At 37.2% G+C, this 22,949-nt stretch overlaps 1 protein-coding gene across 1 annotated transcript; it reads right to left on the bottom strand.

Moving 5' to 3' along the window:
• Window positions 1-71: 71 nt before the first annotated feature.
• On the bottom strand, window positions 72-15,098 carry LOC109238088 (ADP-ribosylation factor-like protein 2). The gene is made up of 6 exons (XM_019404521.1): window positions 14,195-15,098; window positions 9,256-9,339; window positions 9,046-9,156; window positions 7,996-8,158; window positions 1,448-1,528; window positions 72-325 (listed from the first exon to the last, which is right to left on the bottom strand). The coding sequence occupies exons 2-6, from the start codon at window positions 9,318-9,320 to the stop codon at window positions 188-190; spliced, it is 558 nt and encodes a 185-aa protein (XP_019260066.1). The 5' UTR covers window positions 9,321-9,339; window positions 14,195-15,098; the 3' UTR covers window positions 72-187.
• Window positions 15,099-22,949: the final 7,851 nt, after the last annotated feature.

Genomic DNA, 22,949 nt, shown 5'->3' with positions numbered 1-22,949 from the left:
AAGGTCTCAAAAGAATTTTCCTCACTGATGGTGTCATTTGAGCAGTGCATCAATGAGCAATAACACGAGTAAAATGTCCTCAGACAGAAATTTGATCTTTATATCCACAAATGTACTCCAAATGGTACATAAAATAGTGTTTAGAAAGGTTATCTTGAATGAATCAAAATCTTAATGTAATCTTTAATCAATCAAGCATATAGATCCGTGATGCAATGTCTTGTACCAGCCAATCAAATCCGTCAAGTAGTCCATCTCCGGTGTATGCACTACATCCCACGATTCTCCAGTGCCGGCTATTATCCATGGCCTCCAGGTTAAGCACCTGAATCAGAAGAAGTTATTTTCCCTCTGTTTGAATGTAAACAGAACATTAGGAATAAATGCCCATACACAAAAGAAAAATAGATAGGTCGAGGATCAAACATTAAGAACACTACTTTAACACTACTTAATAGCCAGCTGAAGTTATTTGAACACTACTTACTCATACTTCCTTAACCATGGCCAGAAAGAAGCTACTTTCCTGATATCTCAGTACTTCAGTTTTCATATTTGGAGCTTTAGATTTCCAAACATTAAGAAATCATCTAAACAATGTAAACCTACTAAACGACAGGGCTGCAATGAAGCTTCTCTCAAAAGAAATTAAAAGAGGAAAACTAGCATTTAATGTAAAGTGTACATTTAGTTTAAATACATGGTTCAAAAAGCCATAATGAATAAAGTTTGTAGAAAAGAAGAATAACAATAAAAAGAAAAGCTCACATTCAAGATGCGTGGTCAATTTATTCTTTATATGTAGCAAAGTAAGACCATGATTCATGAGACACCACAACCTTTTAAAGGAGAGGACAATAACTAAGACAGTAATGTGAAAGCAGGAGTTGCAGCACTTAGACCATCCCTTATTCCAAAGCTACAGAGAAAAGTTCTATTTATTTGATAAAACGAAATACTTGCTTCATAAATCCGGAAAGTTCTAGTTTACATTTTGCCTTGCTGCATTGGATTATAACATAAGATCTTTACTGATCATGGACCCCAAAGAGCATTCCTGGGCTAAATCCATCCACTTTCAACAAAGTCTCAAGGAAAAAGTTGTAAATAGTTACTGAGTTGGGCTTAAACATCATAAGCACGTGGTAAGTGCTTTTGCATTTGTTGAGCTGTGTCATTAACAAGGCTATAACCTAAGACTACCGTTCTTCAGTTGTGTAACAGAAGGGTTGGCTGAATAAAATGCAGAAAGCTATTAATCAGTTCACAACTTTACTTCACTATTAGTAAAATATAGTTTAAGTGAACAAAAAAGAATCTAAGTTAATTGCCAAGGATATCATTGATAGCACCCTATTCCTTACTAGTTTCAAGAATAAGAGTTCCACACTTCCACTTCATTGTTCATGCAACACAGTTTTTAAGTTATAATAAGAAGCATCCTTACTTTTGCTATTTCATCCGGAGAAAGAGCGCCTTGTATGTCCTGCTTATTTGCAAATATCAATAACGATGCTCCTGATAGCCTCTGCCAAAAAGAAAAGAATAGTGTAGGATACTGAACAAATAATAGTGAGTAAAATAATATCCGATGGTAAAGTTCAAGATTGCAAGTTTCTTCTTTGTCCCTATATTTTGTTTGTAGTTGTACCAAGCCTCACCACCTCCAGAAATGAACTGTTACCTTTATGAACAATAATGAAAGAGTATTTTCTGCAATAATCAAGTTATAGGGTACTCCTGGTTTCACGTAGTGAGGTGCTTCAGGAGATGAATAACTTCTAAAGAAATATGAAAAACAAAACAATGTGGTAAGCTAACTAAAATGACAGCTTTAATGCATACGTCAAGCAAATCCAAAAAAGCCAACACCAAGGATTATCTTATCCTGCCGTTAATAACATGATGATCTAAGGGTGACACTCAGAAAAATGCAAATTGTGCCACCAGTATGGAAAATGTGACGAAATGTTTAGCACTAGTAATTTTGCATAGGCAGCTCTGCTATGAAATAGCTGCAATACGTTTTTGCGAACAATTTAGTCATTTTAATAGCCAAACAAATAAGTCTCCAGACAACATCTTAGTTAGTACTAGTATGCTTATTTTGGCTGAGGGCAGAAGGAAGCAGTAACATGTCAAGGAGGGTTGCCATTTTCATCAAAACCAAGAGATACCATCTGTTACTTCTAACCTCCCCAGAGGAGGAATGCCTGCATAAACTCGTGAGAACTAAGCAGCAAAAAGGGATGTCACCAGAAAATGATATGAGAAATGATTGCTAATACTAATTAATTCGAGAATAACAAAATATTCAATTAAGTGTTAAAATAAGCATTAGCTAGCAACATATCCACAGCAAAGTCTGAGCTTGGATGAGCATTGACGCTTGAATTAACTGAAAACTCATCCCCATGCCTCGACTCGTTAATTTTGCATATAGACCACTAAGAAATAGCAAATGTATGCAGCATAGAAAATAAGCATGTATTATGTACCATAACAGAAACTCATTCCCCATTTCTTGACAGTATGAAATAGGTTAGCAGCACAAAACATAAGCATGCATGGTGTAGTGTACCCACTGCAGAGGTGCCAAGTGTTCGAGCTAGTGATGCCTTTGAAAAGGCCTTCTAAACCCATGCTAAAAAGGAACAAGCAGTATTTTTTTGATGAATTATGAAGAAGCAAGAGCTTCTGCCCCCCAACTAGGGGTGTCAATGGATATTCGAAAACCGACTAAACCGACCGAACTGTACCGCACCGAACCGATTTTTAGGTTTCTTTTTAAAAAACCGTAGGTTTTTGTATAAATCTATAACCGCACCGATAATTAGGGTAGGTTTTCTATTTTATAAAAATAAACCGAAAAAATACCGAACCATACCGAATAAATTTTACATGTGAAAAATATATTTATTTAGTATGTTTAAAAATAATAATGCATTATATTTTCTTTGGGCTTTGGAATTATGAAAACTATTACAAGCCAACAATTAATTAAACTCAAAATACTAACTCCTAAAACCTATTATGCTACTTCTATTTAAATTAAGTTATTTCAAGTATCTTTATTAGCAAGACACAAAGTATTCTAGCGATTATGAGTAGCAAACTACAATGTATTGAATATGTTTCCTTTCATATAATTTAGATTTATCTTTTTAAATATTTAATCTTCTATAGACTTTATTCTTGAGTCCCGGCTTGTTATATCTTTCAACTCGTGTGATTTATATTTTCTTTGCCTTTGTTTGATTTCTTTTACATTGTTGTAGAATAGTTGATGGATTTATACTCTAGCCATCTTTCTTTTTTCTTTTTTAATTCATCACCCTTTAAACAGTAAAAATGTCTAGAGAGTTTTGCTAAGTCCTCTAAAAGAACGTATGTTATTGCGTTCATTTTACTTCTGCTGGTGAATTTTACATGATATTAAAAAAAATACCGAAACGTACCGATATCGAAGAAAAACCGACATGATTGGGACGGTTTCAAAAAGTCTAATTTTGGTTATACATAATAGAATAACCGAAAAATTGGTATGATACAAATTTTATAAAATAACCGACCGAACCGAACAATTGACACCCCTACCCCTAACACAAAATGCAGCACTTATAACATACCACATGATGTAACAGAACTTCCGTAGTCAGAAAAATCTCATTAGGTAAAAGAACCAATGAAGAAGCGCATATTCAATGGTGGTGCTTTCCCAGATAAACATTGTATGAACCAAAAACATAAATATGTAGATCTTAAGAAAAAGAAAATGCAACTATTGGCTTATAGCAGCAAAAATTGTAATAAGTTATACCCTTTACTTGGCACAATATAGGAAGGACTCCCACCCCTGGATACACTCATATGGATAGAACATTGTCAAAGTTTAATAGACTAAGGCCTCATTTGTTTGCACTTAATGGAGATCTGAATCTTAATTATTCAGATCTCAGATATTAAGTGCGTTTATTTTTAAAGTCTGAACCTTAATTATTCAGATCTTAATCATTAGGTGTGTTTGTTTTTTTTACTTCACAACCACTTAATGGGTCTGAATAGGTCTGTATGATTCAGATCTATACCAGAGACTTGATTTTATTAAGATGCTATCACATATTCATTATTAACTATCGCCACCGCCTACCATTATCAACTACCACCATGCCATCACCGCCGCCGCCGCCGCCGCCGCCGCCACCATCGCCACCTCCACCACCACAATGCCACCATCATCCTCAATCATAGCCGCCACCATTATCGACCATCACCACCCACTATCCCCACCACTTCGACCACCATCATTCTCACCCACAATCAACAATCATCCACCTCAACTACCACAACTGACCGCCCCATCAACATCAACAACCACGGCCGACACTGCCCATCATTATAACCTACCACCACCCACCCACTACCTTCCTCAATCACAAGTCACAACTACTACCAACACCCGCCATTATTAACTATCACCACCCACCACCACCACCACCACCACCATCACCATCCTCAATCATAATAGCCATCACTACCAATTACTACTAGCTACTAGCATAAACCACCATCATCAACCAACACTACCACCAACCACCGCCTCTGGTCGGTATTCACCCGTTAACCACCACCACCACCAACTATCATATTTTAAAAAACTATATATTTTATTGATAAAATATTAGATTAGTTAGTATTTCATTTGAATTTTATGTTTATTAATTTTCAAATAAAGATAAATTTTGTACATTCAGATGTTAAAAATCAAACAGTCTTAATTATTTTGTATTCAGATCTTCATACACATCTTAATATATCCAGATGTGTATTCAGATTCAGACGTCTTAATCTTAAAAAAGAAATGAGGCCTAACTCTCATTTCTTTGCACTTAATGAGGGTCTGAATCTGAATGGTCCAGATCTCAACACATTAAGTGCATTGGTTTTTCACTTATAAAACGTCTGAATAGGTGTGAATTAGTCTGAATCGGTCAGACCTACAACCTAGTCTTAAAAGCATTCAGACCCTAAAAAAAAACTTAAACTTCACGCTTCGTTTTTTTTCATCTTGACTGAAAATTCACCCCTCTTCTCCACTCTCTCTCCAACTATCAATCGGCTACCCAAATCCTTTCCTCTTGAAAAATTGAATTGGTAAGATTTCAAACCTTTTACAGGTACTTTGTCTGTTAATTTGTCAAATTCACTATATTCTTGGTGACTGCTTGCTTTTATAAAGAGCTCTAAGAAATTTTATTACCCAAATCTTAATTGATTCATTGAAGTGCAAAAGAACTTCAATAGTTGTGAAGTAGATATGCTGGAAATCTTAAAGCCTTAAATGATTTGTTTGAAACCTTATATATGTTACCCTGTTGGAAAAAAAATCTAATAGAAGAGAAAAAGAAGCAGAAATCCTATATGCATGTTAGGCTCTCTTTGATGAACAATATTTTAATAGTTGGAAATATAGGTATTCCATGTGTGAGACCATTCATGTGTATATGAATTTTATAATCTAATATTACAACAGTTCTCTTGTTGTCGGGTCTGATTTCCTTCGTAAGTATTGGAGGTTCCTGATTGATATAGAGTTTGCAGAGAGATGCTATCTATATATGAAGAATTCAGTTAACTCAAAGTTCGCATCATTCCCTCTTCTTCATACTCTTTAATCCTCTGTTTCATATTAGCTTTCAGCAAAGAGTACTATTTTTTTTTAATCTTGTGTTCACTCTCAACAACAAAAACCATACATCCTTCGCTCTCTATTTTCTTAAGCTCTCATGGTATAGTGAGTCTAGCAAAGAACTGCAAGAATGTGAGAGACTACTAGTAAATTTTTGTCTGCTCCTATATTCTAAATATAAAGCTCATTTTTAGTTTGATTTTCCCTAATTAGCTCTATTTTGTTACTTTTGTTTGTGTTAGTATCTGCAAAAATCATAAAAATTATATATTTCAGAAATGGAATCTAGTGAAATCTAAGAGTTGGAGATATATGGATATAGTAAAAACTTTATTAGAAACTTGTATTCAGGAAGTATCCTTAACCAGGAGACTTGGAAGTAGTTTGAAGCCGGATTCATGGAACAAGGTCAAGCTAGCTTTGGAGACTTCTCATGGTTTTAAAGTTAACCAAAAGCAAATGAAGAATCTTATGATTATCTAAGAGAAAAGTATCAAGCTTGGTTGCCAATAACTAAAAAGACGGCCAATATTTATGATCCAGTAACCAATACCACTCTAATATCTAAAAGTGAGTAGGATGAGTACATAAAGGTTAGTTCATTATCTAGCAAATGCTTCTTTTTCTGTAAATGGTTTGAGGTGTATATAGAAAGTATGACCTTATATATTTGGATATAGGCTCATCCAAAAGCCAAGCCACGGAAGAGTTCACCTCTACCTTCCTGGATCTTCGTACAGCACTTTTTGAGGGTTTGGTTGGAGTCCCAGCAGTACAACTCCCCGACCTAGTGTCTCATCTTTATCTACTAATATAGATATACTTGATGATGTGAAGTTCTATTACATGACAAAAATGATGGAATTTCTATTAATTCTCCATCTCAATCTTCAGTTCCAATAGAAAGGAAAAATGCGGGAAAGAAATGAAAGAGCACATCGTCTCGATTGAAAATTGATGATAAGATGAGTGTTGCTTTGGAGCTATTAATTAAAAAAATAGTGCGCCTAACGTTGAGGAATGTATGGCAAAATTAGAGGGACTTGGATGGAAAGAACCATTATATAGTGCAACTGTTGGCATACTTTGTGAAGGTGATAGCTAGAGACAAGCATGGATGAAAATGGAGGTCGACAAATTAGAAAGTTGGGTCACAGCCATGGGAAAAAATGGGAATGCTTTGATCTTGCTAATTAGTTAGAATATATATTAGATGTTGATTTTATTTAGCATTTTCCTTATTTATTTTCCAACTAGTATCTACTATGGAACTTTGTGATACTATATATTATGCTTATTGAACATATTTTGTTTGTCAAATACACTTTTGCCGCCCTTGTTATACTTCACGAGTATAGAATAATTTTTATAATCATTTTATGGTGCTTCTTTAATTTTTTATGTTTCTATAATATATACCATGTTGTGCTTACTATTGTTTATTGATTTTTCTCCTTGTTAAAACAGATTCAACATGGATATCGACTACCAAATATTATTGTTGATGTGCTTGTATTGCCTTAGAAATAATTTTAGACTATAGCATGATCAAAGAAATCAAGATTTAACATCATCCTTATCTGGTCAAAAGTATATGTTAGAACTACTGTCGGGCTCTAATTGACAATGTATAGAATTGATGTGTATGTCGCGTAATGCATATGTTCGGCCATGTCAACATTATAGGACAGAATGAGTATTTTGTGGTTATTAAGAGAAGATCTCGACATTCTTCGGTAAACGGTTCACAAGAACTTTCATGAGGTTCTTGATGCAATGATGAAGTTTGAAAATGAAATGATAGCACCTACAACATTTGATTTGAATCCACATATTCTTTGTTACTGATATATAATTTTATTTATAGTTCGGATAGTTTAATAATTGGATCAATATAAAATACTCATTTATATCTTTAAATACTTCAATTTATCTCAAATAATGGTCATTTTTATTCAAGTTCGTATTTTCTCCAGTATTTTATTGAAATAATATTTAATCAATTTTTATTTGAATTGTCTATTTGTTATGTTTAAATATAGATAAACTATACATATTCAGATGTAGAAAACAAACGGTCTTAATTATTCAGTGTCCAGATCTACATACCACATTTTAATATTCATATATGCATTCATATTCATATGGCTAAAATCTTAATAAAAACAAATGAGGACATTGGTTCAGAGAAGAGACAAGGGAATATTGGATCAATAAACCACCCTGAAAATCCAAATACTTTTGGAGTTTTCGCTTCAGGGAGTAGATGAAGGTTCAACAGAAAAGAGAACTAGTATGATATGTACCTCTTCTTTCAGAAGATTATGTAGCTCGTATCTGCAGTCATCTAGCCTTCTCAGATCAGAACTATCCACAACCCACACCAAGCCATCAGTTTGCTCAAAGTAGTTTCTCCAATAAGAACGAATCGTTTTCTGACCCCCGACATCCCAAATATTGAGGGTATACCTGCAAAATGTCAAGTTAACCTATCAACTATTTGAAATTTTAGAAGTCCCAATTCCGACAAAAATCAATCGGAAGGCATTTAAACTACTAAAATGATCTAAGCACTACAGATAGTAATTTCAAAGACATAAATTACAAGTTGTGATACTCTGTTTGCTTCAGCGAAGTTCATCTAACCTAGTTGCCTGGACTCTGGACTTCACTGAGTAAGCCCCAGAAGTTTTAATGTCTGGCAGCATAAAACCAAGAACTCCACCTATTTCGCAAAACATAGCCAAACCGAGCATAATAAAAAAGGACGGTTTAGTAGGTCGATGGACAATATAGACATAGTCTAACAATAATGACATAACAGGATTCATACAACTGAGCCCAACTGATTTGGGATTAAAGCGTAGTTAATTGATCAATACCACAAACCAAGGCCCTAGAAGGTAACTCAAAGGTAAAAATTAACTAAGAGTATGTGACGATGTTTTCTGAACAAACTTGATGATTCAGTGGTACGCCTTCTCGATATTCACCAGATTGTTATTTCAATTCGGTGATTAGTTTATGTGACCAACGAGGTATTTTTTTAATAAGTAACTGTAGAAATTTTATTGACCAACAAGAAACTTTTTTACCAATTCCTTTCATTCCAATAGAAATTTTTCAGACTGGTCGATTTAAATGAGCCCATCCTAATTTAGTGGAATAAAATAATCAAAATATCCAGCTAACCAGATAAATATTGCTTGACAAATACATCTTGGACATGTAGGTTACGGTAACTGAGTAACAACAATAAATAATTACCAACATATTATTGAAACTTTATTGAAGCAGGACAGAGGCAAGGAAGTCTGACAAACGAAAACAGAGAAAAGGAAACAGAGAAACCATACTTCTGATACGTGATAGTTTTGATGTTGAAGCCAAGAGTCGGACTGATGACACTTGTGTCTTCCCCATTTATTTTCAAAACTATGGTTGTTTTACCAGAGTTGTCAAGACCCCTGTAGGAAAAACAGAATTAAACAAAGAGTAAACAAATAAGCAATGCTTGCATAATTCCCAAATGCCACAAGTTAAGAAGTGTTAGCTCGTAGACTTACACCATAAGGATGCGCATTTCCTTTTCTTTTCGCTTGATCTTTCGAATAATGCTGAGAAGTCCCATCGTGTTTGCTCCTAGTTTCCTAGGAAAAGTTTGACATTCATTATTAGAAGTTGACATGTAGCATAATGTGACGCCCCGATAGGTCATTTTGAGTACTAGCTTCTTTTTCTATGTTTCGAGACCTCCTGTAGCTTTATTTGATGATTCATGACTTGCGTACGTGGTCCTTGACCTTTTCCATAAAGTTTATATGTGAAATATTGAAGAAAATGCGATTTTTGACTTAAAATGAGGCTAGAGTTAACCACGGTCAACGCTTTTGGTAAACGACCTTGGATCGGTAGTTTGACGATTCTGGTAGGTTCGTATGATGTTTTGGACTTGTACGCAGGTTTAGTTGGGGTCCCGGGTGACCCGAGGGTGTTGAGGCGCATTATGTGAAAAATTGAAAAATGAGTTTCAAAGTTGAAATCTTGAGTTTTGATGATCGATTAATGTTTATTTCTATTAGTTTACTGTTTATTTCGTTTCGGACAGATGTATTTTTATTTCAGACCCTATTTCTAGTACTTTTAGCAGCCCATGCACTTGTGACACCAGTTTCTGGGATTAGACTAGACAGCGTATATGGATTTATTATGTATTTCAAAGCATTTCAGTCTTATTTCTTAATAATCTGCTTTTAAAATTATTTAAAATTGTTAAATTGAATAACTGTTTAGCTAATGTTGGTTTGCCCAGCAAGCGGATGTTAGGCGCCATCACGGCCCGTGGTTGGGATTTTTGGGTCGTGACACTAAAAATACAACAACAACAACATACCCAGTATAATCCCACACAGTGCGATCTGGGGAGGGTAGTGTGTACACAGATAAGAGGATGTTTCGAATAGACCCTCAGCTCAGGCAAACATAGGGACCCCAATAATAACAAGAAACAAGACGGGACAACACTAAAAAACCATGTAAAAGCAGCATACATAACAAGATAGTAAGATGATCAAAATGCAAAAAGCCTACTACCAACCAAATGCGAGAGTACGTACTAACACTACTGGTATGAATAATCTAGACTACCTAACCTACTATCCTAATCTTCGACCTCCACACCTTCCTATCACGGGTCATGCCCTCGGTCATCTGTAGTTGCGCCATGTCATGCCTAATCACCTCACCCCAACTCTTTTTCGGCTTACCTCTACCTCTCCTAAGGCCCTCCACACCTCCTTACTGGGGCGTCTGTGAAGCACGCTAAAAATAAGACAAGTAATTAATGTCACAGTAGTGATGTCCAATGATATGTTTTGGCTCATTATATAATATATAAGGGAAACAAACTACTATGTGACAATAAATTCTCTCCGCTAATTTTCATTTTTCTTTTTCATCTTACATAAAATATCAAATGAGGTAGATTTGTTTTCCTTCTCAGAATCAATCCAAATATACAACAACAACGACCCAGTGAAATCCCACTAGTGGGGTCTGGATTCCAAATATACAATACTTAAAACAGTGACCTAAAGGATCAAAAAGATCAATCCATTAGCCATTGAACATATTGCTTTTCGGTACCATTTGCAAAAAATGTAAAAACAAGCTTTCTTTTCCCCTCCCCTCCCCCATGTAAAAGCAAGTTAGAAAACAGCTGTACTTGGTGACAGTAGAAAAGTGAAAGATCATCCGGACCTTATAGTTTTTGAGAATAAAACCAAAAACAACCCCAGTTTTGCTGGATCAATGAGGCATAGAAAGGGAGGCGCAAGAATATCTCTATAATAACATCTAAGAAAAGCAAAGAAACTGCATTTTGCAGATAATTAAGTTCCAATGCTTTAAGAAACCAAACAAATAACTAGTACAAAATAGATCTGACTAATTCACAAGCAAAATTCCACCACAAAAGGGCAGTTCATATCCCAAAATTCAGCGCAAAAAAGCTAAAGGAAACATTGATAAACATAAGGGACACAGATATGAAAAGAAAAAAACTAGTAAAAGTGCAGTCATTTCAGTATATCCATTTAAATGCAAGCAAATGAAGAGCACAAAAGCCAGGAAATTAGAAGAAAAGTTTGTTTAAGTTAACAATATTATATCCATCAAAATGCAAGAGAATATAGAACATGGAAAAAAAGGGTAAATGAACGAAGGGCTAATGGAAAACCCAAATAACTAAGGGCAAAAAGCTAAGGCAACTGTCCTGATTTTCTGACCATGAAAAGCCAAACACCATATTAGATACTAAAACTCGAAAGATATGTAGCTTTATATGATGGAACAAACACGAGGAAAATCACAGTTAAGCATCCACCTCCCGTACCTGATTTTCAGTCAATAAACTTTTCTCCTATAACTTTTCAAGAACCCAAATGGAAAAAAATACTAGATCTTTGAGACTCAGACCATAAGCTTTTTAAGAACCCAATTGGAAAAGGCGGGATGTTTGAGAGTTCTTGGAGAAAAACATCCTTCAAAGGGGACTGTTAGGCGTGGCGAGAAACATAGTCTACAAAGAAAGAGGTATGACTATGTGCATAATTACACATAATGTGGAGGAGATTATGAAGACGCGAATCACTTGTTGATCCACTGCAAAATTCACAAACCAGATCTGGTATATTGTTTTGAATTTGCTTGAATTCAAATGGTGTGTACCAGAATATACAATTGAAACACACATTTTCAATACAAAATAATTAAGAGAAAGAAAATCAAATTCTCGTAATCTAAACAAACATTTCAACCTAATTAACAGCAGATTTCACCAGCTTAATTCTTTAACAAAGAGAAGTCAGAAAAAACAATGAAAGAACTATGCAAATCTTTAAAAAAAATCCAAAAACTAGTTAAAACCACGTACTTGAGGAAAAACAATTAGAGTAAATGTTTGGTTAATTCACAAAAAAGAATGGAGGAGAAAATAAGAAATGAAAGAAAAGGGAAAAGCCTAAAAAGAAATAAAAAAAGATTAAGAGAAGAAGCAAACCGGTTTCAGGCGGAAAGTCCGCGGCGGCGGCGAGCTTTGAGAAGTAAAAATGTTCGCCGGAGCAGAGTTGAATGTATGAGTGAGAAACAGTAACGAGGGAGGTTAATTTTGATCCTCGGATATGTAATTTATTGGACAAAATGACAAAAATGATTTGGGATAGATTTAATTTGATGTAATCAACTCTGACGGCTAGATTGACGAAATTGTGAGAAAATAAAAGATTTGATAGGAACTTAATAAAAAAAATTAGTCAAATAAGTACAAATAATAAATTTCAAAATCCTCAATCGAATTATGGTAGAATTCCGATTCAATTTCAAAACCCATAATGTTCAATTAAAATGTACAATAATAGTGTAACACGCAAACCTCAGATCCACATGCACAGATTTTACCTCAGATGGAGAGCTAATTTCCCCCATTTACGCTAAGAAAAAAATTTAGGACATCAAAAATGTATAAAGAAAAAAGAGGAATAAACGGCAAAAGCTAGGATGATCCAGTAGAGACGAGTTGCTAATATTTGAGAACAAATGCAGAATCCCAACGGACAGGCAACTTATTTGAACAAATTCACTGTGAATTGAGGATGATAAAACTTCGTCCAAGGTTTAATTTGAAGCTCTTTCTTTCAGATTTGGTATGAGCGTGTTTTTGACGGGGGAGGCAACTTTTTTTTTTACTAGTTAGGCTCACACCTTATACTTGCATAGATGATAAAATCAAATGTGGTATACATAGCATCAATTAGACTTCCGGCGCGAATTCGGACCAAAAAAAAAAAAGATACACCAACTAGAGAGAACTGTCCAGCAAACACAAAAAGACATCATATTGTGCAAAGATATTAGCCATAATTCAAAAGTTGTAGTAACTGTCACACCTCCTTTTTTTTACCCGAAAAGGCATATAGGGGAGTTTTTTCAATTAAAGTGACAATAATCGGAACGGAATTATTTATTCAAATTCAGAGTCGCCACTTGGGATAATTTATGGTGTCCCAAGTCACCGGTTTAAAATCCCGAATCGAGGAAGTTTGACTCTGTTTTACAGTCCGCGAAACACAGAAGACCGGGTAAGGAATTCTGTTAACCCGGGAGAAGGTGTGAGGTACTCTCGGATTCCGTGGTTTTAGCACGGTTGCTTTACGATCATATACCTGGTTGTTTAATTACTCGTTTTAGGACCTATGTTTATTTTACCTTTTGTCGCTATTAATCACTTGATAATTTGTATTTAAAGAATTAACTTAAGATGAGTTACGCGTACGTATACTCGTCTCGTTTGGCGCGTCAAGAATCATGTCATGCGTACGTGTACACAATTAGTCACGCTTTATTAATATTAGAATTGTTTGGCTAAGGTCACGCAAACGTGTACCTGGTTTATTTTGGGAATCATAATTATGTTACGCGAGCTAATGTATACATAATCACAATAATTTGATTAATTAAATTAGTGCCTAAAGCATACTAGCGATTATTGAGAATTATTTAATCTATACTAATTTTAGATTATTATAAGGACATGATTTATGGAATGGTTATGGAAAATAGAGTAAGTTAATTAATGGAATAATTAGGTTAGCATGTACCAAGACTTGCAGCCCAACAACTAAAGCCAGACATTTATTAAAGGGTTCAGATCTTCCAATACAAAATCAAAGACCAAATATTGTATTTCAAGACCATTCAACGATCCAAATCTAAATCTGTTCCTATGTGACCCATTTTGTCAGACCAATAAACTTTAAGATCAAGCTTTACTAAATAGCCCATGTAATTTAAAGAACAATGTAACGATTTGCCTCAAATAAAATTACTTAACATAAGAGAGTAACTAATAAACATAGAATCAACCAATTTGAAGGCATTCAAATACTCGAACAGTTTAAATAACAATTCAGCAAATCAACCATAAAATGAGATTAGAAAAGAAAGAACCTCTGTGAAAACTCTTCTGTGTATTTATAAAGGACCTTCGAAACAAAGCTTGATACACCAACAAAGTCGTTCAACTAGCAAATAGAACCCGACGACAAACACTGAAAAAATGCGAGCAAGACCGACAGAACCACGACTCGAAAAGCTCGACGCAAGATGCCGTAGAGTTACGAAAAAAGGGGTTGTTTTGACTGGTTTAACGCCACTTGGGGGTGATTCAAAGCTGAAGTTTGGAGGGTGTTTTCAACTGAGACTAACGGAGTTCGCCAGAAGAGATTTTCCGGCAAGAAAAACAAAAAGAAATCTGGCCAGCAAATAAAGTCACCGAACAACGACGCTACTGCCACGACGAGCACCGTCTTAAGGGAGAATAGAGCGAAACAGATCGACGGCGAACGTCAACAACAACGAACAAACCGAGTAGGGTCTCGAGGGACTAGGAATCGCCGAAACTTGGACATTTCCGGCTAGATCTACAGGTTAGAGGTGAAGCGAACGAAAATAATGGTGGTGAAGCAGTCATGGCCGTCGCCAGTCATCACCTCCGATGGCAGCAGTCATGGGAAAAGCTAAACCGGAGAGGATGGGGCGGCTATGCGTCTCTCAAGTTTGAGAGGATGAGAGCTCGCCGAAAATGGGGGGTTTGCTCTTCTTTTCTGTCTATGTCCGCCGCTCAGCTCTTAGGGATAGCCTTTTTCGTTTTCTTTTTTGTGTCTATGTTGGGTTTTCTTCTTAGGTCTCTAGGTTAGAATCTGAAGAAGAAGAAGAGGGGTCTTTGAATTTTGAGGGTGACCGCTGGTTTTGTTCAAGAGAAATAAGGTTTCTGTTCTATACGGTTCTTTTTTTTTCGGTTTTGGGTGTGTAGATGAAGATCAGATGAGGGGTTCTCTTTGGGTTATTTTAATGTAATTTTTACCTACTGTAGCAAACGTTAACAGCATCGGAAAATTAGATATGCGTATGTCAAAAGCAGCATCGGAAAATTCAGCCCAAATAGGCAGATAACAAAAGATCCTACTGTTATGTTGAACAGAGACGATGGAGTTTGGGATTGAGCAACTTGATTTTCTATTAATATATTTCAATATATTTCATTATATTCATTGTCTTCTTTTTTTATTGTAATTCAATGTATCCAGTTGTATTCCATGTATTTTATTGTATTCATTGTCTTTTTTTCTCATTGTATTTGAATGTATCCCGTTGTATTCCATGTATTTCATTGTATTCATTGTCTTTTTTTCTCATTGTATTTGGATGTATCCCGAATCCCGTTGTATTCTACGTATTTCATTGTATTCACTGTCTCGCTATATGCCATGAATGTATTCATAAGTTTTTTTTATTAATATAATTTATGTATTCAGATGTATTATATAATTTCTCTGAAGATTATTGTGTTTTTGGGGTATTTTTCGGTTGAGAATCTTTTTTATAACTGAAAATACAAAATTTGTGTGTTATAATTGATTTTGTTGATTATATTAGGAGTGTATTATGTTAATTGATTCACTTTCCGTTTTAAAAACAGTGTAATCCCCTATTTCACGCCGTGAATACAGTCGAATACGGTCGATACAATAATCTGTCCAGCTGTAATCCCATGTTTCACTCCATGAATACAGTCGAATACACTCGAATACGACAATTGATTAGCTGGACTTCCATGATTCACGCCTATTTTTGTTACTGTATTCATGAATACAATAGCTTAAATACATCAAATACATCTTACAACCACATAAAAGGTATCTATAATCCGTAATATAGCAAATGGTATCTATAGATGGCTAATTACTACTAAAAGATAGTGCTTTATGAAAATTTCTCTATTTTAATTAGGATATACAAGAGGGGAATGGGTAAATGGGCTTGGAATGAGTAAATTGGGTTGGACCATATTTTTTGGGTTTAAATTTAGGCTAAGAAGACCAAATAATACAATATATCTATAAAGTGTAAAAATCACTATTAATTAAAATAAACTAAGTATAAAACTAAATACTAAAAGTGAAACTAATTTTTGTATTTTTAAATGTTATAATAAAGTAAAAAGTAGGAAGAATAGGATAAAGCCACGGTGAAATTAAAATACTATAAATATAAATATACTAATTGACTTTAAACTAAAGATGAAAATATTTTTGTGATAAAATAAAGTAAAAGAGTCAAAACTAGTTAAACTAACTATATTAGACCTAAACTAAATATTTAAATGCTAAAATGTGTAAAATCTTGGGGAGGGTCAAAAATTACATGTCTACGGTAACAACCATAATCTCATTCACAGCGAATTGGTAACTCTAATCATGGAATGTGTAACAACTGTTAGTTACACATTATTGCTTAATGGTGGCTTAACTAACAGGTTTGAGGCAAAAAAAGGGTTACGGCTGGGAGACCCCATGTCTTCATATTTGTTTGTGCTGGCAATGGAATACTTGAGCAGATCTTTAAAGACACTCGTCTAGAATCCTGACTTCAACTTTCACCCTAAGTGTGCAAGGCTACAAGTTTTTCACATCTGCTTTGCTGATGATCTACTGATGTGTTGTAGGGTGATCACGGCCAACTATGCCTTCTAAAAAGGACAATGCGGTCGTTGCAAATATAATCTGGTTTACAAGTCCGGAGTCGAATCCCACAGAGAATTAACCTATCAATTACCTTTGTTGGAATCACTAAATCCTTTATAATCACTTTTCCAAACTTTGTAAACAATATTGGATGGTATTTCTACTAACTAAGATTGAAAGTAAATAACTAACAGTTGTAAACTAAATATTCTTGGGTTGAAAACAATAATGAGAAGGTTCTAAGGTAGTGATTTCCCCTATTGATGGAATCCCTTCCGGTTACGTTGCATATAGATTCACCAAAATATCTCTATCAATCATGAGCACTCTTATTACCGTAAATCTCTCCCGAGTAATTGCGATAATATACTAGACACACTCTCCCGAGATACGCTAGCTGCCTTTGATTATTACAGCACACTTTAAATCACACCCAAGGCTTCGTTATCCCTAATCCCGCCTTTAAACCCGCAATTATAGATCCTTCTTATACTTTGGGAATGGTGTTGTTCAATAATTACCTAAATACGCACTCTCTCCCGAGTTATGCACACTAAATAGGCACAGCTAATTGAGGATCCTGTCAATTAACTACAATAAACACGTAATTGAACAAATAGAGATTAACCGGTAAACTATATGAACATAATCAAGAAGTTCATCCTTCAATAGGTTCCGTCAATACCTTAGACTAAAGTATTTAGCTACTCATAACAACTTGAAGATAATCTACGAAAATATTTATCATGTAAAATTGCAAGAAACAGAAGAGAATAAAGAACTATGATGTTTTGGGTGATCTCTCACACTTGTGTTTCTTGCCCAAGAACTCTCTAAACAAAATCTGACCTAATGAGGCCGAAATCCTACTTTTTATAAGGGTTTTACACCAATTTTTCCCGGCTTGACAATCCTGCCCTTGGCTAGTTCGCGTTCTGCCGCGGTCCCACCGCGGTTACGCCGGGACAGCGTCCAAAAGGGGTCTTTGAATCTTCATCTCTACTCTGCCGCGGTCCTACCGCGGCAGACCAACTTCTGCCTTCCTTTGACTTTTCACTTGGTGCATTTCTTGGGCATTGTTTGATTGGCCTCCTTTTCTCCGTAATTGATCCCAAACTTGCTCCATCGATTTATTTCTTTGGATATAACCTGCAAAGCATGAAAAACACTAATCAGAGCATTTGGTTATCACTTTTTACAACAAAGCTATACAAAAATGTGGTTCTTTAGGGTCTAATTATAGTCTAATTCACCTATTATCAACACCCCACACTTAAATCTTTGCTCGTCCTCGAGCAAGTTAAACCACACTTTTAAGCCTAACCATTTGATGCATTACCCTTTTTATGTCACACCTGCTATTATGAAAGAACAACCTAAGCAGTGCAACAGCCACACCTCAGATGAAGACTCTAATGCCATGCCACACTCATGCTTACTCTATGTACTCTAACAGAAGTGAAGACTTGCTTTTTCTTCTTGAGTTCAATGCCCTCACATCACATTTTTGAGAAAAGTTCCACACACATGAAATCAAACAACAAGGAACTGTAGAATAAATGAATTCACTCACTCTCAGCAAAGAATATTCATATGCCACACAGATACACCATAAGTTTGCCCTTAGTGTAATACTCTACTAATCGAATTGTTCAGTCTAAGATCAATAGGGCTTCATTTGGTCGTAATGTAGGCTACGGGACGGGTAGGATACATTTAGATATAAGAGTGACTACACCTCCCTAAGCACTTTAATACATACATTTTCTCAATTAAACCTCATCCTCATGTCAAGCCCAACTCCACCTTCACATCAATTTATATTACCACATACTTCTTTAAGCACATTTACATCAAGAGCCACCACTTATCAAGAATTTTTTTTTTTCAATTCAAGTGGCTCTTCCTTTTTTTAAAACAGTGCACCTTTCTCCTTATTCAATTAGTTCCACTCAAAAGCCAAACCAACCACCCCACACTTTAACTTTTACAAAGTTCATAACAATTCAAGTGCTAATTCAAACAAATGGGTAAGGCTTGTAATGTGGTTGCCAAAGAAAAAGGATTATAGGCTCAAACGGGTTAACTATGGTAATGTGTAACAGGTGGATTCATTATTATATAGGCTACACAAAGAAATGCCTAAATCACCTCTAAGACCAAACAACTACTATTTCGCTTTGCACACACACAGGGCAAGTTCTAGGTATCGCATGCAAGCACAGAATATGTGTATAACCTCACACACACTTGGCATGTAACTCATTCCGAATTAGTTTGTCAACACATTCACAAGAGCATTCAAATAAGACAAGGTGTACAAAATTAAGGCATAAGATTAAGAGTCTACACATGAACCTAGACGTCGTACCCTCAAGTTCGTTTTAAGTATTTGCACGTATGAACACCACGGGATGCATTCTTGCCCAACCCTTTTTAGCCCACAAGAGTCCTAAGGGTCCTGAAATCAATTAAAGAAAAATCTACCTAACCCGGTTCAAGAAAAACCCTTGGAAAAGAACCGCGGTCAAAAGAAAAACCAAGGGGGAATTACTACACTACCTAAAAAGAAAATAAAAAATCTTTTTGGCTTTTTGATTAGACTACTTCCCTCAATAATACTGTCTAGGTGGTCCGTCATCAGGAAGAGTCTCCTAACTTTTCTAGTTTTTTTTTTATCCGACCTTAACCTTCAAGAAACCCGTCGACAGTGTCCGTCGTTGGGCCAAGTCGGTGACATCTAAGCTACATGTACAACAACACATATATACACAAATCATATATACAGATACCCAAGTCTCCCACCCCACACACAAAGAGTATGGCATGTCCTCATGTCATAAAACAATGAAAGCATAGAAGGGTAAGAGAACTTCCCTATCATCATTCTGAGTCAGAGCCGTTGGTGGGATCCACGTGACAGGCCCTCCCTAAATCACGGAACCAAGCCATCACCCGGCTCTCGGACCTGGCCTGCCGTCTAGACATGGCATCCAAACGAACATGCAGGCTATCTACCGAGGTGCGAAGTTCTGCCACGTCTTCCTCCACAGAAGCCAACAAGGGTCGGCTGGTGTATGATCTAGAGAACTCCGCCCCAGTATGGGGTTGCCGTGAGGAACCAGCTACATCATAAGACCTCCGGGGTGGTGCCATGGGCGTTGGGGCATCATCAGCATCGTCCAGGTCAATGTGTGTAGGTGCATCTCTGCCCACTTTGATCTTTGACGCTCTGAAGGCTGTTCTTGGGGTTAAAGTGCCATCCATCGGATTGACTGGGACATTAACCACCAAACATAACCTCGTCACAAGTGAGGGGAAGTAAAACCCCTTAGTCATCAGAGGCGACCGGATCATCATTTCATCTCCAATGATCTTAGCGATATCGACGTCTTTCCAGGTCACAAAGCACCAAACCAATAAAGCCCGCAAGCTGTTCACATCTGTTGTTTTGCTCGTAGGCAACAATCTGCTGCAAATCATAGTGAACCAACACTTAGCTTCCCAGGTGAGTGACTTGGAATGCAGGGTCATGTTCTCCTGAATCCAAATTGGCCTTTCCCCTGAGCACAAGGAGTCAGTCAGAGTGCCCCAATCGACCCCTGGAGAATTGTGGTAATAATCATTGGCTCTAGTGAACGGAGGCAGCTGCAGGACCTGGCGAATTTTCTGGACTGAGGCATCTACTACTTGGCCCCGCACAATCACAGACCGGCACATATGTTCCAGGCAGTTCGCGTAGAACTCCCGGACTATCATTGGGTTTGCCGTGTCAGGTTCATCGAACAAGTACTCCATCCCTCGACGGCGGATTTCTTCGTACATGTCCGGCTTTTCAACTCGGAGGGCGGCCCTATCAATACCAATCTCCGGGACAAAGTTTTTAGTTGCTTTCACATGAAACCTGTCCTGGCCTCCTCGGATGTGAACCGGGTGGCATCATAAGTGGGCACATCGAAAGTACTTTCCGAATTTCTTTGCTTCTTTCTGGCCATTGTACCTGCAATCAGTTCATTAAAACAATCAGGGCCAGCCAAACATGTGCCAGTTGGATGGATACTTAGACTTCTCCACCCGCTGGCACCAAACAATTACCCAAGGTGTACAACATCCACTATCATCCTCACACCACTCACAACAATACAATTTCGCCCTATAAAATCCCACCACAAGCTTCCATTAATACATACAGTTAAATGCTACCACCACTCACCGCACACACAAATTATCAATTAGAATTACAACCCACACTTATACAAAACAACCCCAAACACCAACTACAACACCAACTTGGAGTCTAAAATCCCAATGCAACCAAAATCAAGAATTATCTACAATAATCACTACATAATATAAAATATATACAACAAAAGGAAAAGTAGAACAATTTACATGAGGATTACCGCGGAGTCTTGAGAAAGAAAAGAAAATGAAAAAAAATTGGGGGGTGGCTGCTGGGTAGGGGTGGGCGTTGTTGGGGGGGTGTATGTGGGTGGTTAGGGTTTGGACAAGATGGGGGGTAAGAAGAAGGATTAAGGGGAAGAAGAAGGTTTGGACAAGAAAGGGTGTTTGATGGTGAGAAGAAGAAGAAAGAAGAAAGAAAAATGGAGAAGAAGAGGAGAGGATTTGGGAAGAAGAAGAAGAAGAAAAATAATGGAGAGAATTTGAGAGATTTGAGAGAAGATAGAGATAAGAGAGAGAGAAGAGAAGAAGAGGGTGATTCTGTCGGTTGGGTAAGGGAGGGGGTTGTGGGTAGGTCAGGGTAATTAAGGGTGGGGGAGAAGAAAAAAAGAAAAAAAAATTCTGCGTAGCTGGGCCCGTTTTTGGTCCACCGCGGTCCTGCCGCGGTTACGCCACGACCGCGGTGGAAAAACTTTAGAGAGGGGCCTCCACCGCGGTCCTACCACGGTTACGCCACGACCGTGGCGAGATAACTTCAGAGAGGGGTCTCCACGACCTCCACACTAACCTGCATATATACAACATGTTAGAAATTCTACTAACGTGGGTTGCCTCCCATGAAGCGCCTGATTTAACGTCGCGGCACGATGCAGTACGAGCGCAAGAGTCGCTCAATCTGTCTCTCTCTTTTTTTTTTAGATATTACAAACTACACTTACAACACATTCGTGGATTGCCTCCCACGCAGTGCCTGATTTAACGTCGCGGCACGACGCACGTGAGCGCATTTAAGGCTCGCTCGACCTCTGAGGTTCAGTCAGGTGGATCTCAGACCCTTCCTTTTGTTCGTTCATGCCCACATATAGTTTTAATCTCTGCCCATTGACTCTAAATGTACGAGAGTCTTTCTCAGCGGCGATCTCTACAGCACCTGAGGGGAATACTTCAACCACTCGAAACGGTCCAGACCATCTTGACTTAAGCTTACCAGGGAACAACCGCAATCTTGAGTTATAGAGCAATACCATGTCCCCGGGTTTGAAATGTCGATCAACAATGTTCTGGTCGTGTAACCTCTTCATTCTTTCCTTGTACAATCTTGTGCTCTAAAAAGCAAGATGTCTGAACTCGTCAAGCTCATGCAACTCAGTGATTCTAGTTGTGCCTGCAGCTTCAATATCTAAGTTCAACTGCTTCAAAGCCCACCACGCTTTATGTTCAAGTTCAACTGGCAAGTGAAAGGCCTTTCCAAACACCAACTTATACGGTGACATACCAATTGGTGTTTTAAACGCGGTCCTGTAGCCCAGAGTACATCATCTAGCTTCCTCGCCCAATCAGTTCTTGTGGCGTTCACAGTCTTGGTCAACACACTCTTGATTTCTCTATTGGACAGTTCCACCTGCCCACTAGTTTGCGGGTGATATGGAGTAGCCACCTTGTGGCGCACGTCATACTTAGCAAGCAACTTTTCGAAGGCTCTATTACAGAAGTGAGTGCCTCCGTCGCTGATAATCGCTCGTGGTGTCCCAAATCGGGTGAATATGTTCTTCTTTAGGAATCCCACCACTACTCTTGCATCACTAGTGGGTAATGCAGTAGCTTCTACCCACTTGGACACGTAGTCCACAGCAACCAGTATGTATTTATTGCCAAATGAGCTGACGAAGGGGCCCATGAAGTCAATCCCCCATACATCAAACACTTCCACCTCTTGAATCGGGTTCATGGGCATCTCGTGGCGACGGGAAATGTTCCCGGTCCGCTGACATTCATTG

The sequence above is a fragment of the Nicotiana attenuata genome, unplaced genomic scaffold, assembly GCF_001879085.1.
Source record: "Nicotiana attenuata strain UT unplaced genomic scaffold, NIATTr2, whole genome shotgun sequence".
Lineage (NCBI taxonomy): Eukaryota > Viridiplantae > Streptophyta > Magnoliopsida > Solanales > Solanaceae > Nicotiana > Nicotiana attenuata.
This window is presented reverse-complemented; position numbering and strand designations above follow the sequence as displayed.

Excerpts from the sequence above, each read along its gene's own strand:
- LOC109238088 (XM_019404521.1), bottom strand. The coding sequence starts at position 9,320 with ATGGGACTTCTCAGCATTATTCGAAAGATCAAGCGAAAAGAAAAGGAA. Across the intron at positions 9,157-9,255 it reads GAAATGCGCATCCTTATGGT|GGGTCTTGACAACTCTGGTA; the intron begins GTAAGTCTACGA and ends TTTTTCCTACAG. Across the intron at positions 326-1,447 it reads CTCCGGATGAAATAGCAAAA|GTGCTTAACCTGGAGGCCAT; the intron begins GTAAGGATGCTT and ends CTTCTGATTCAG.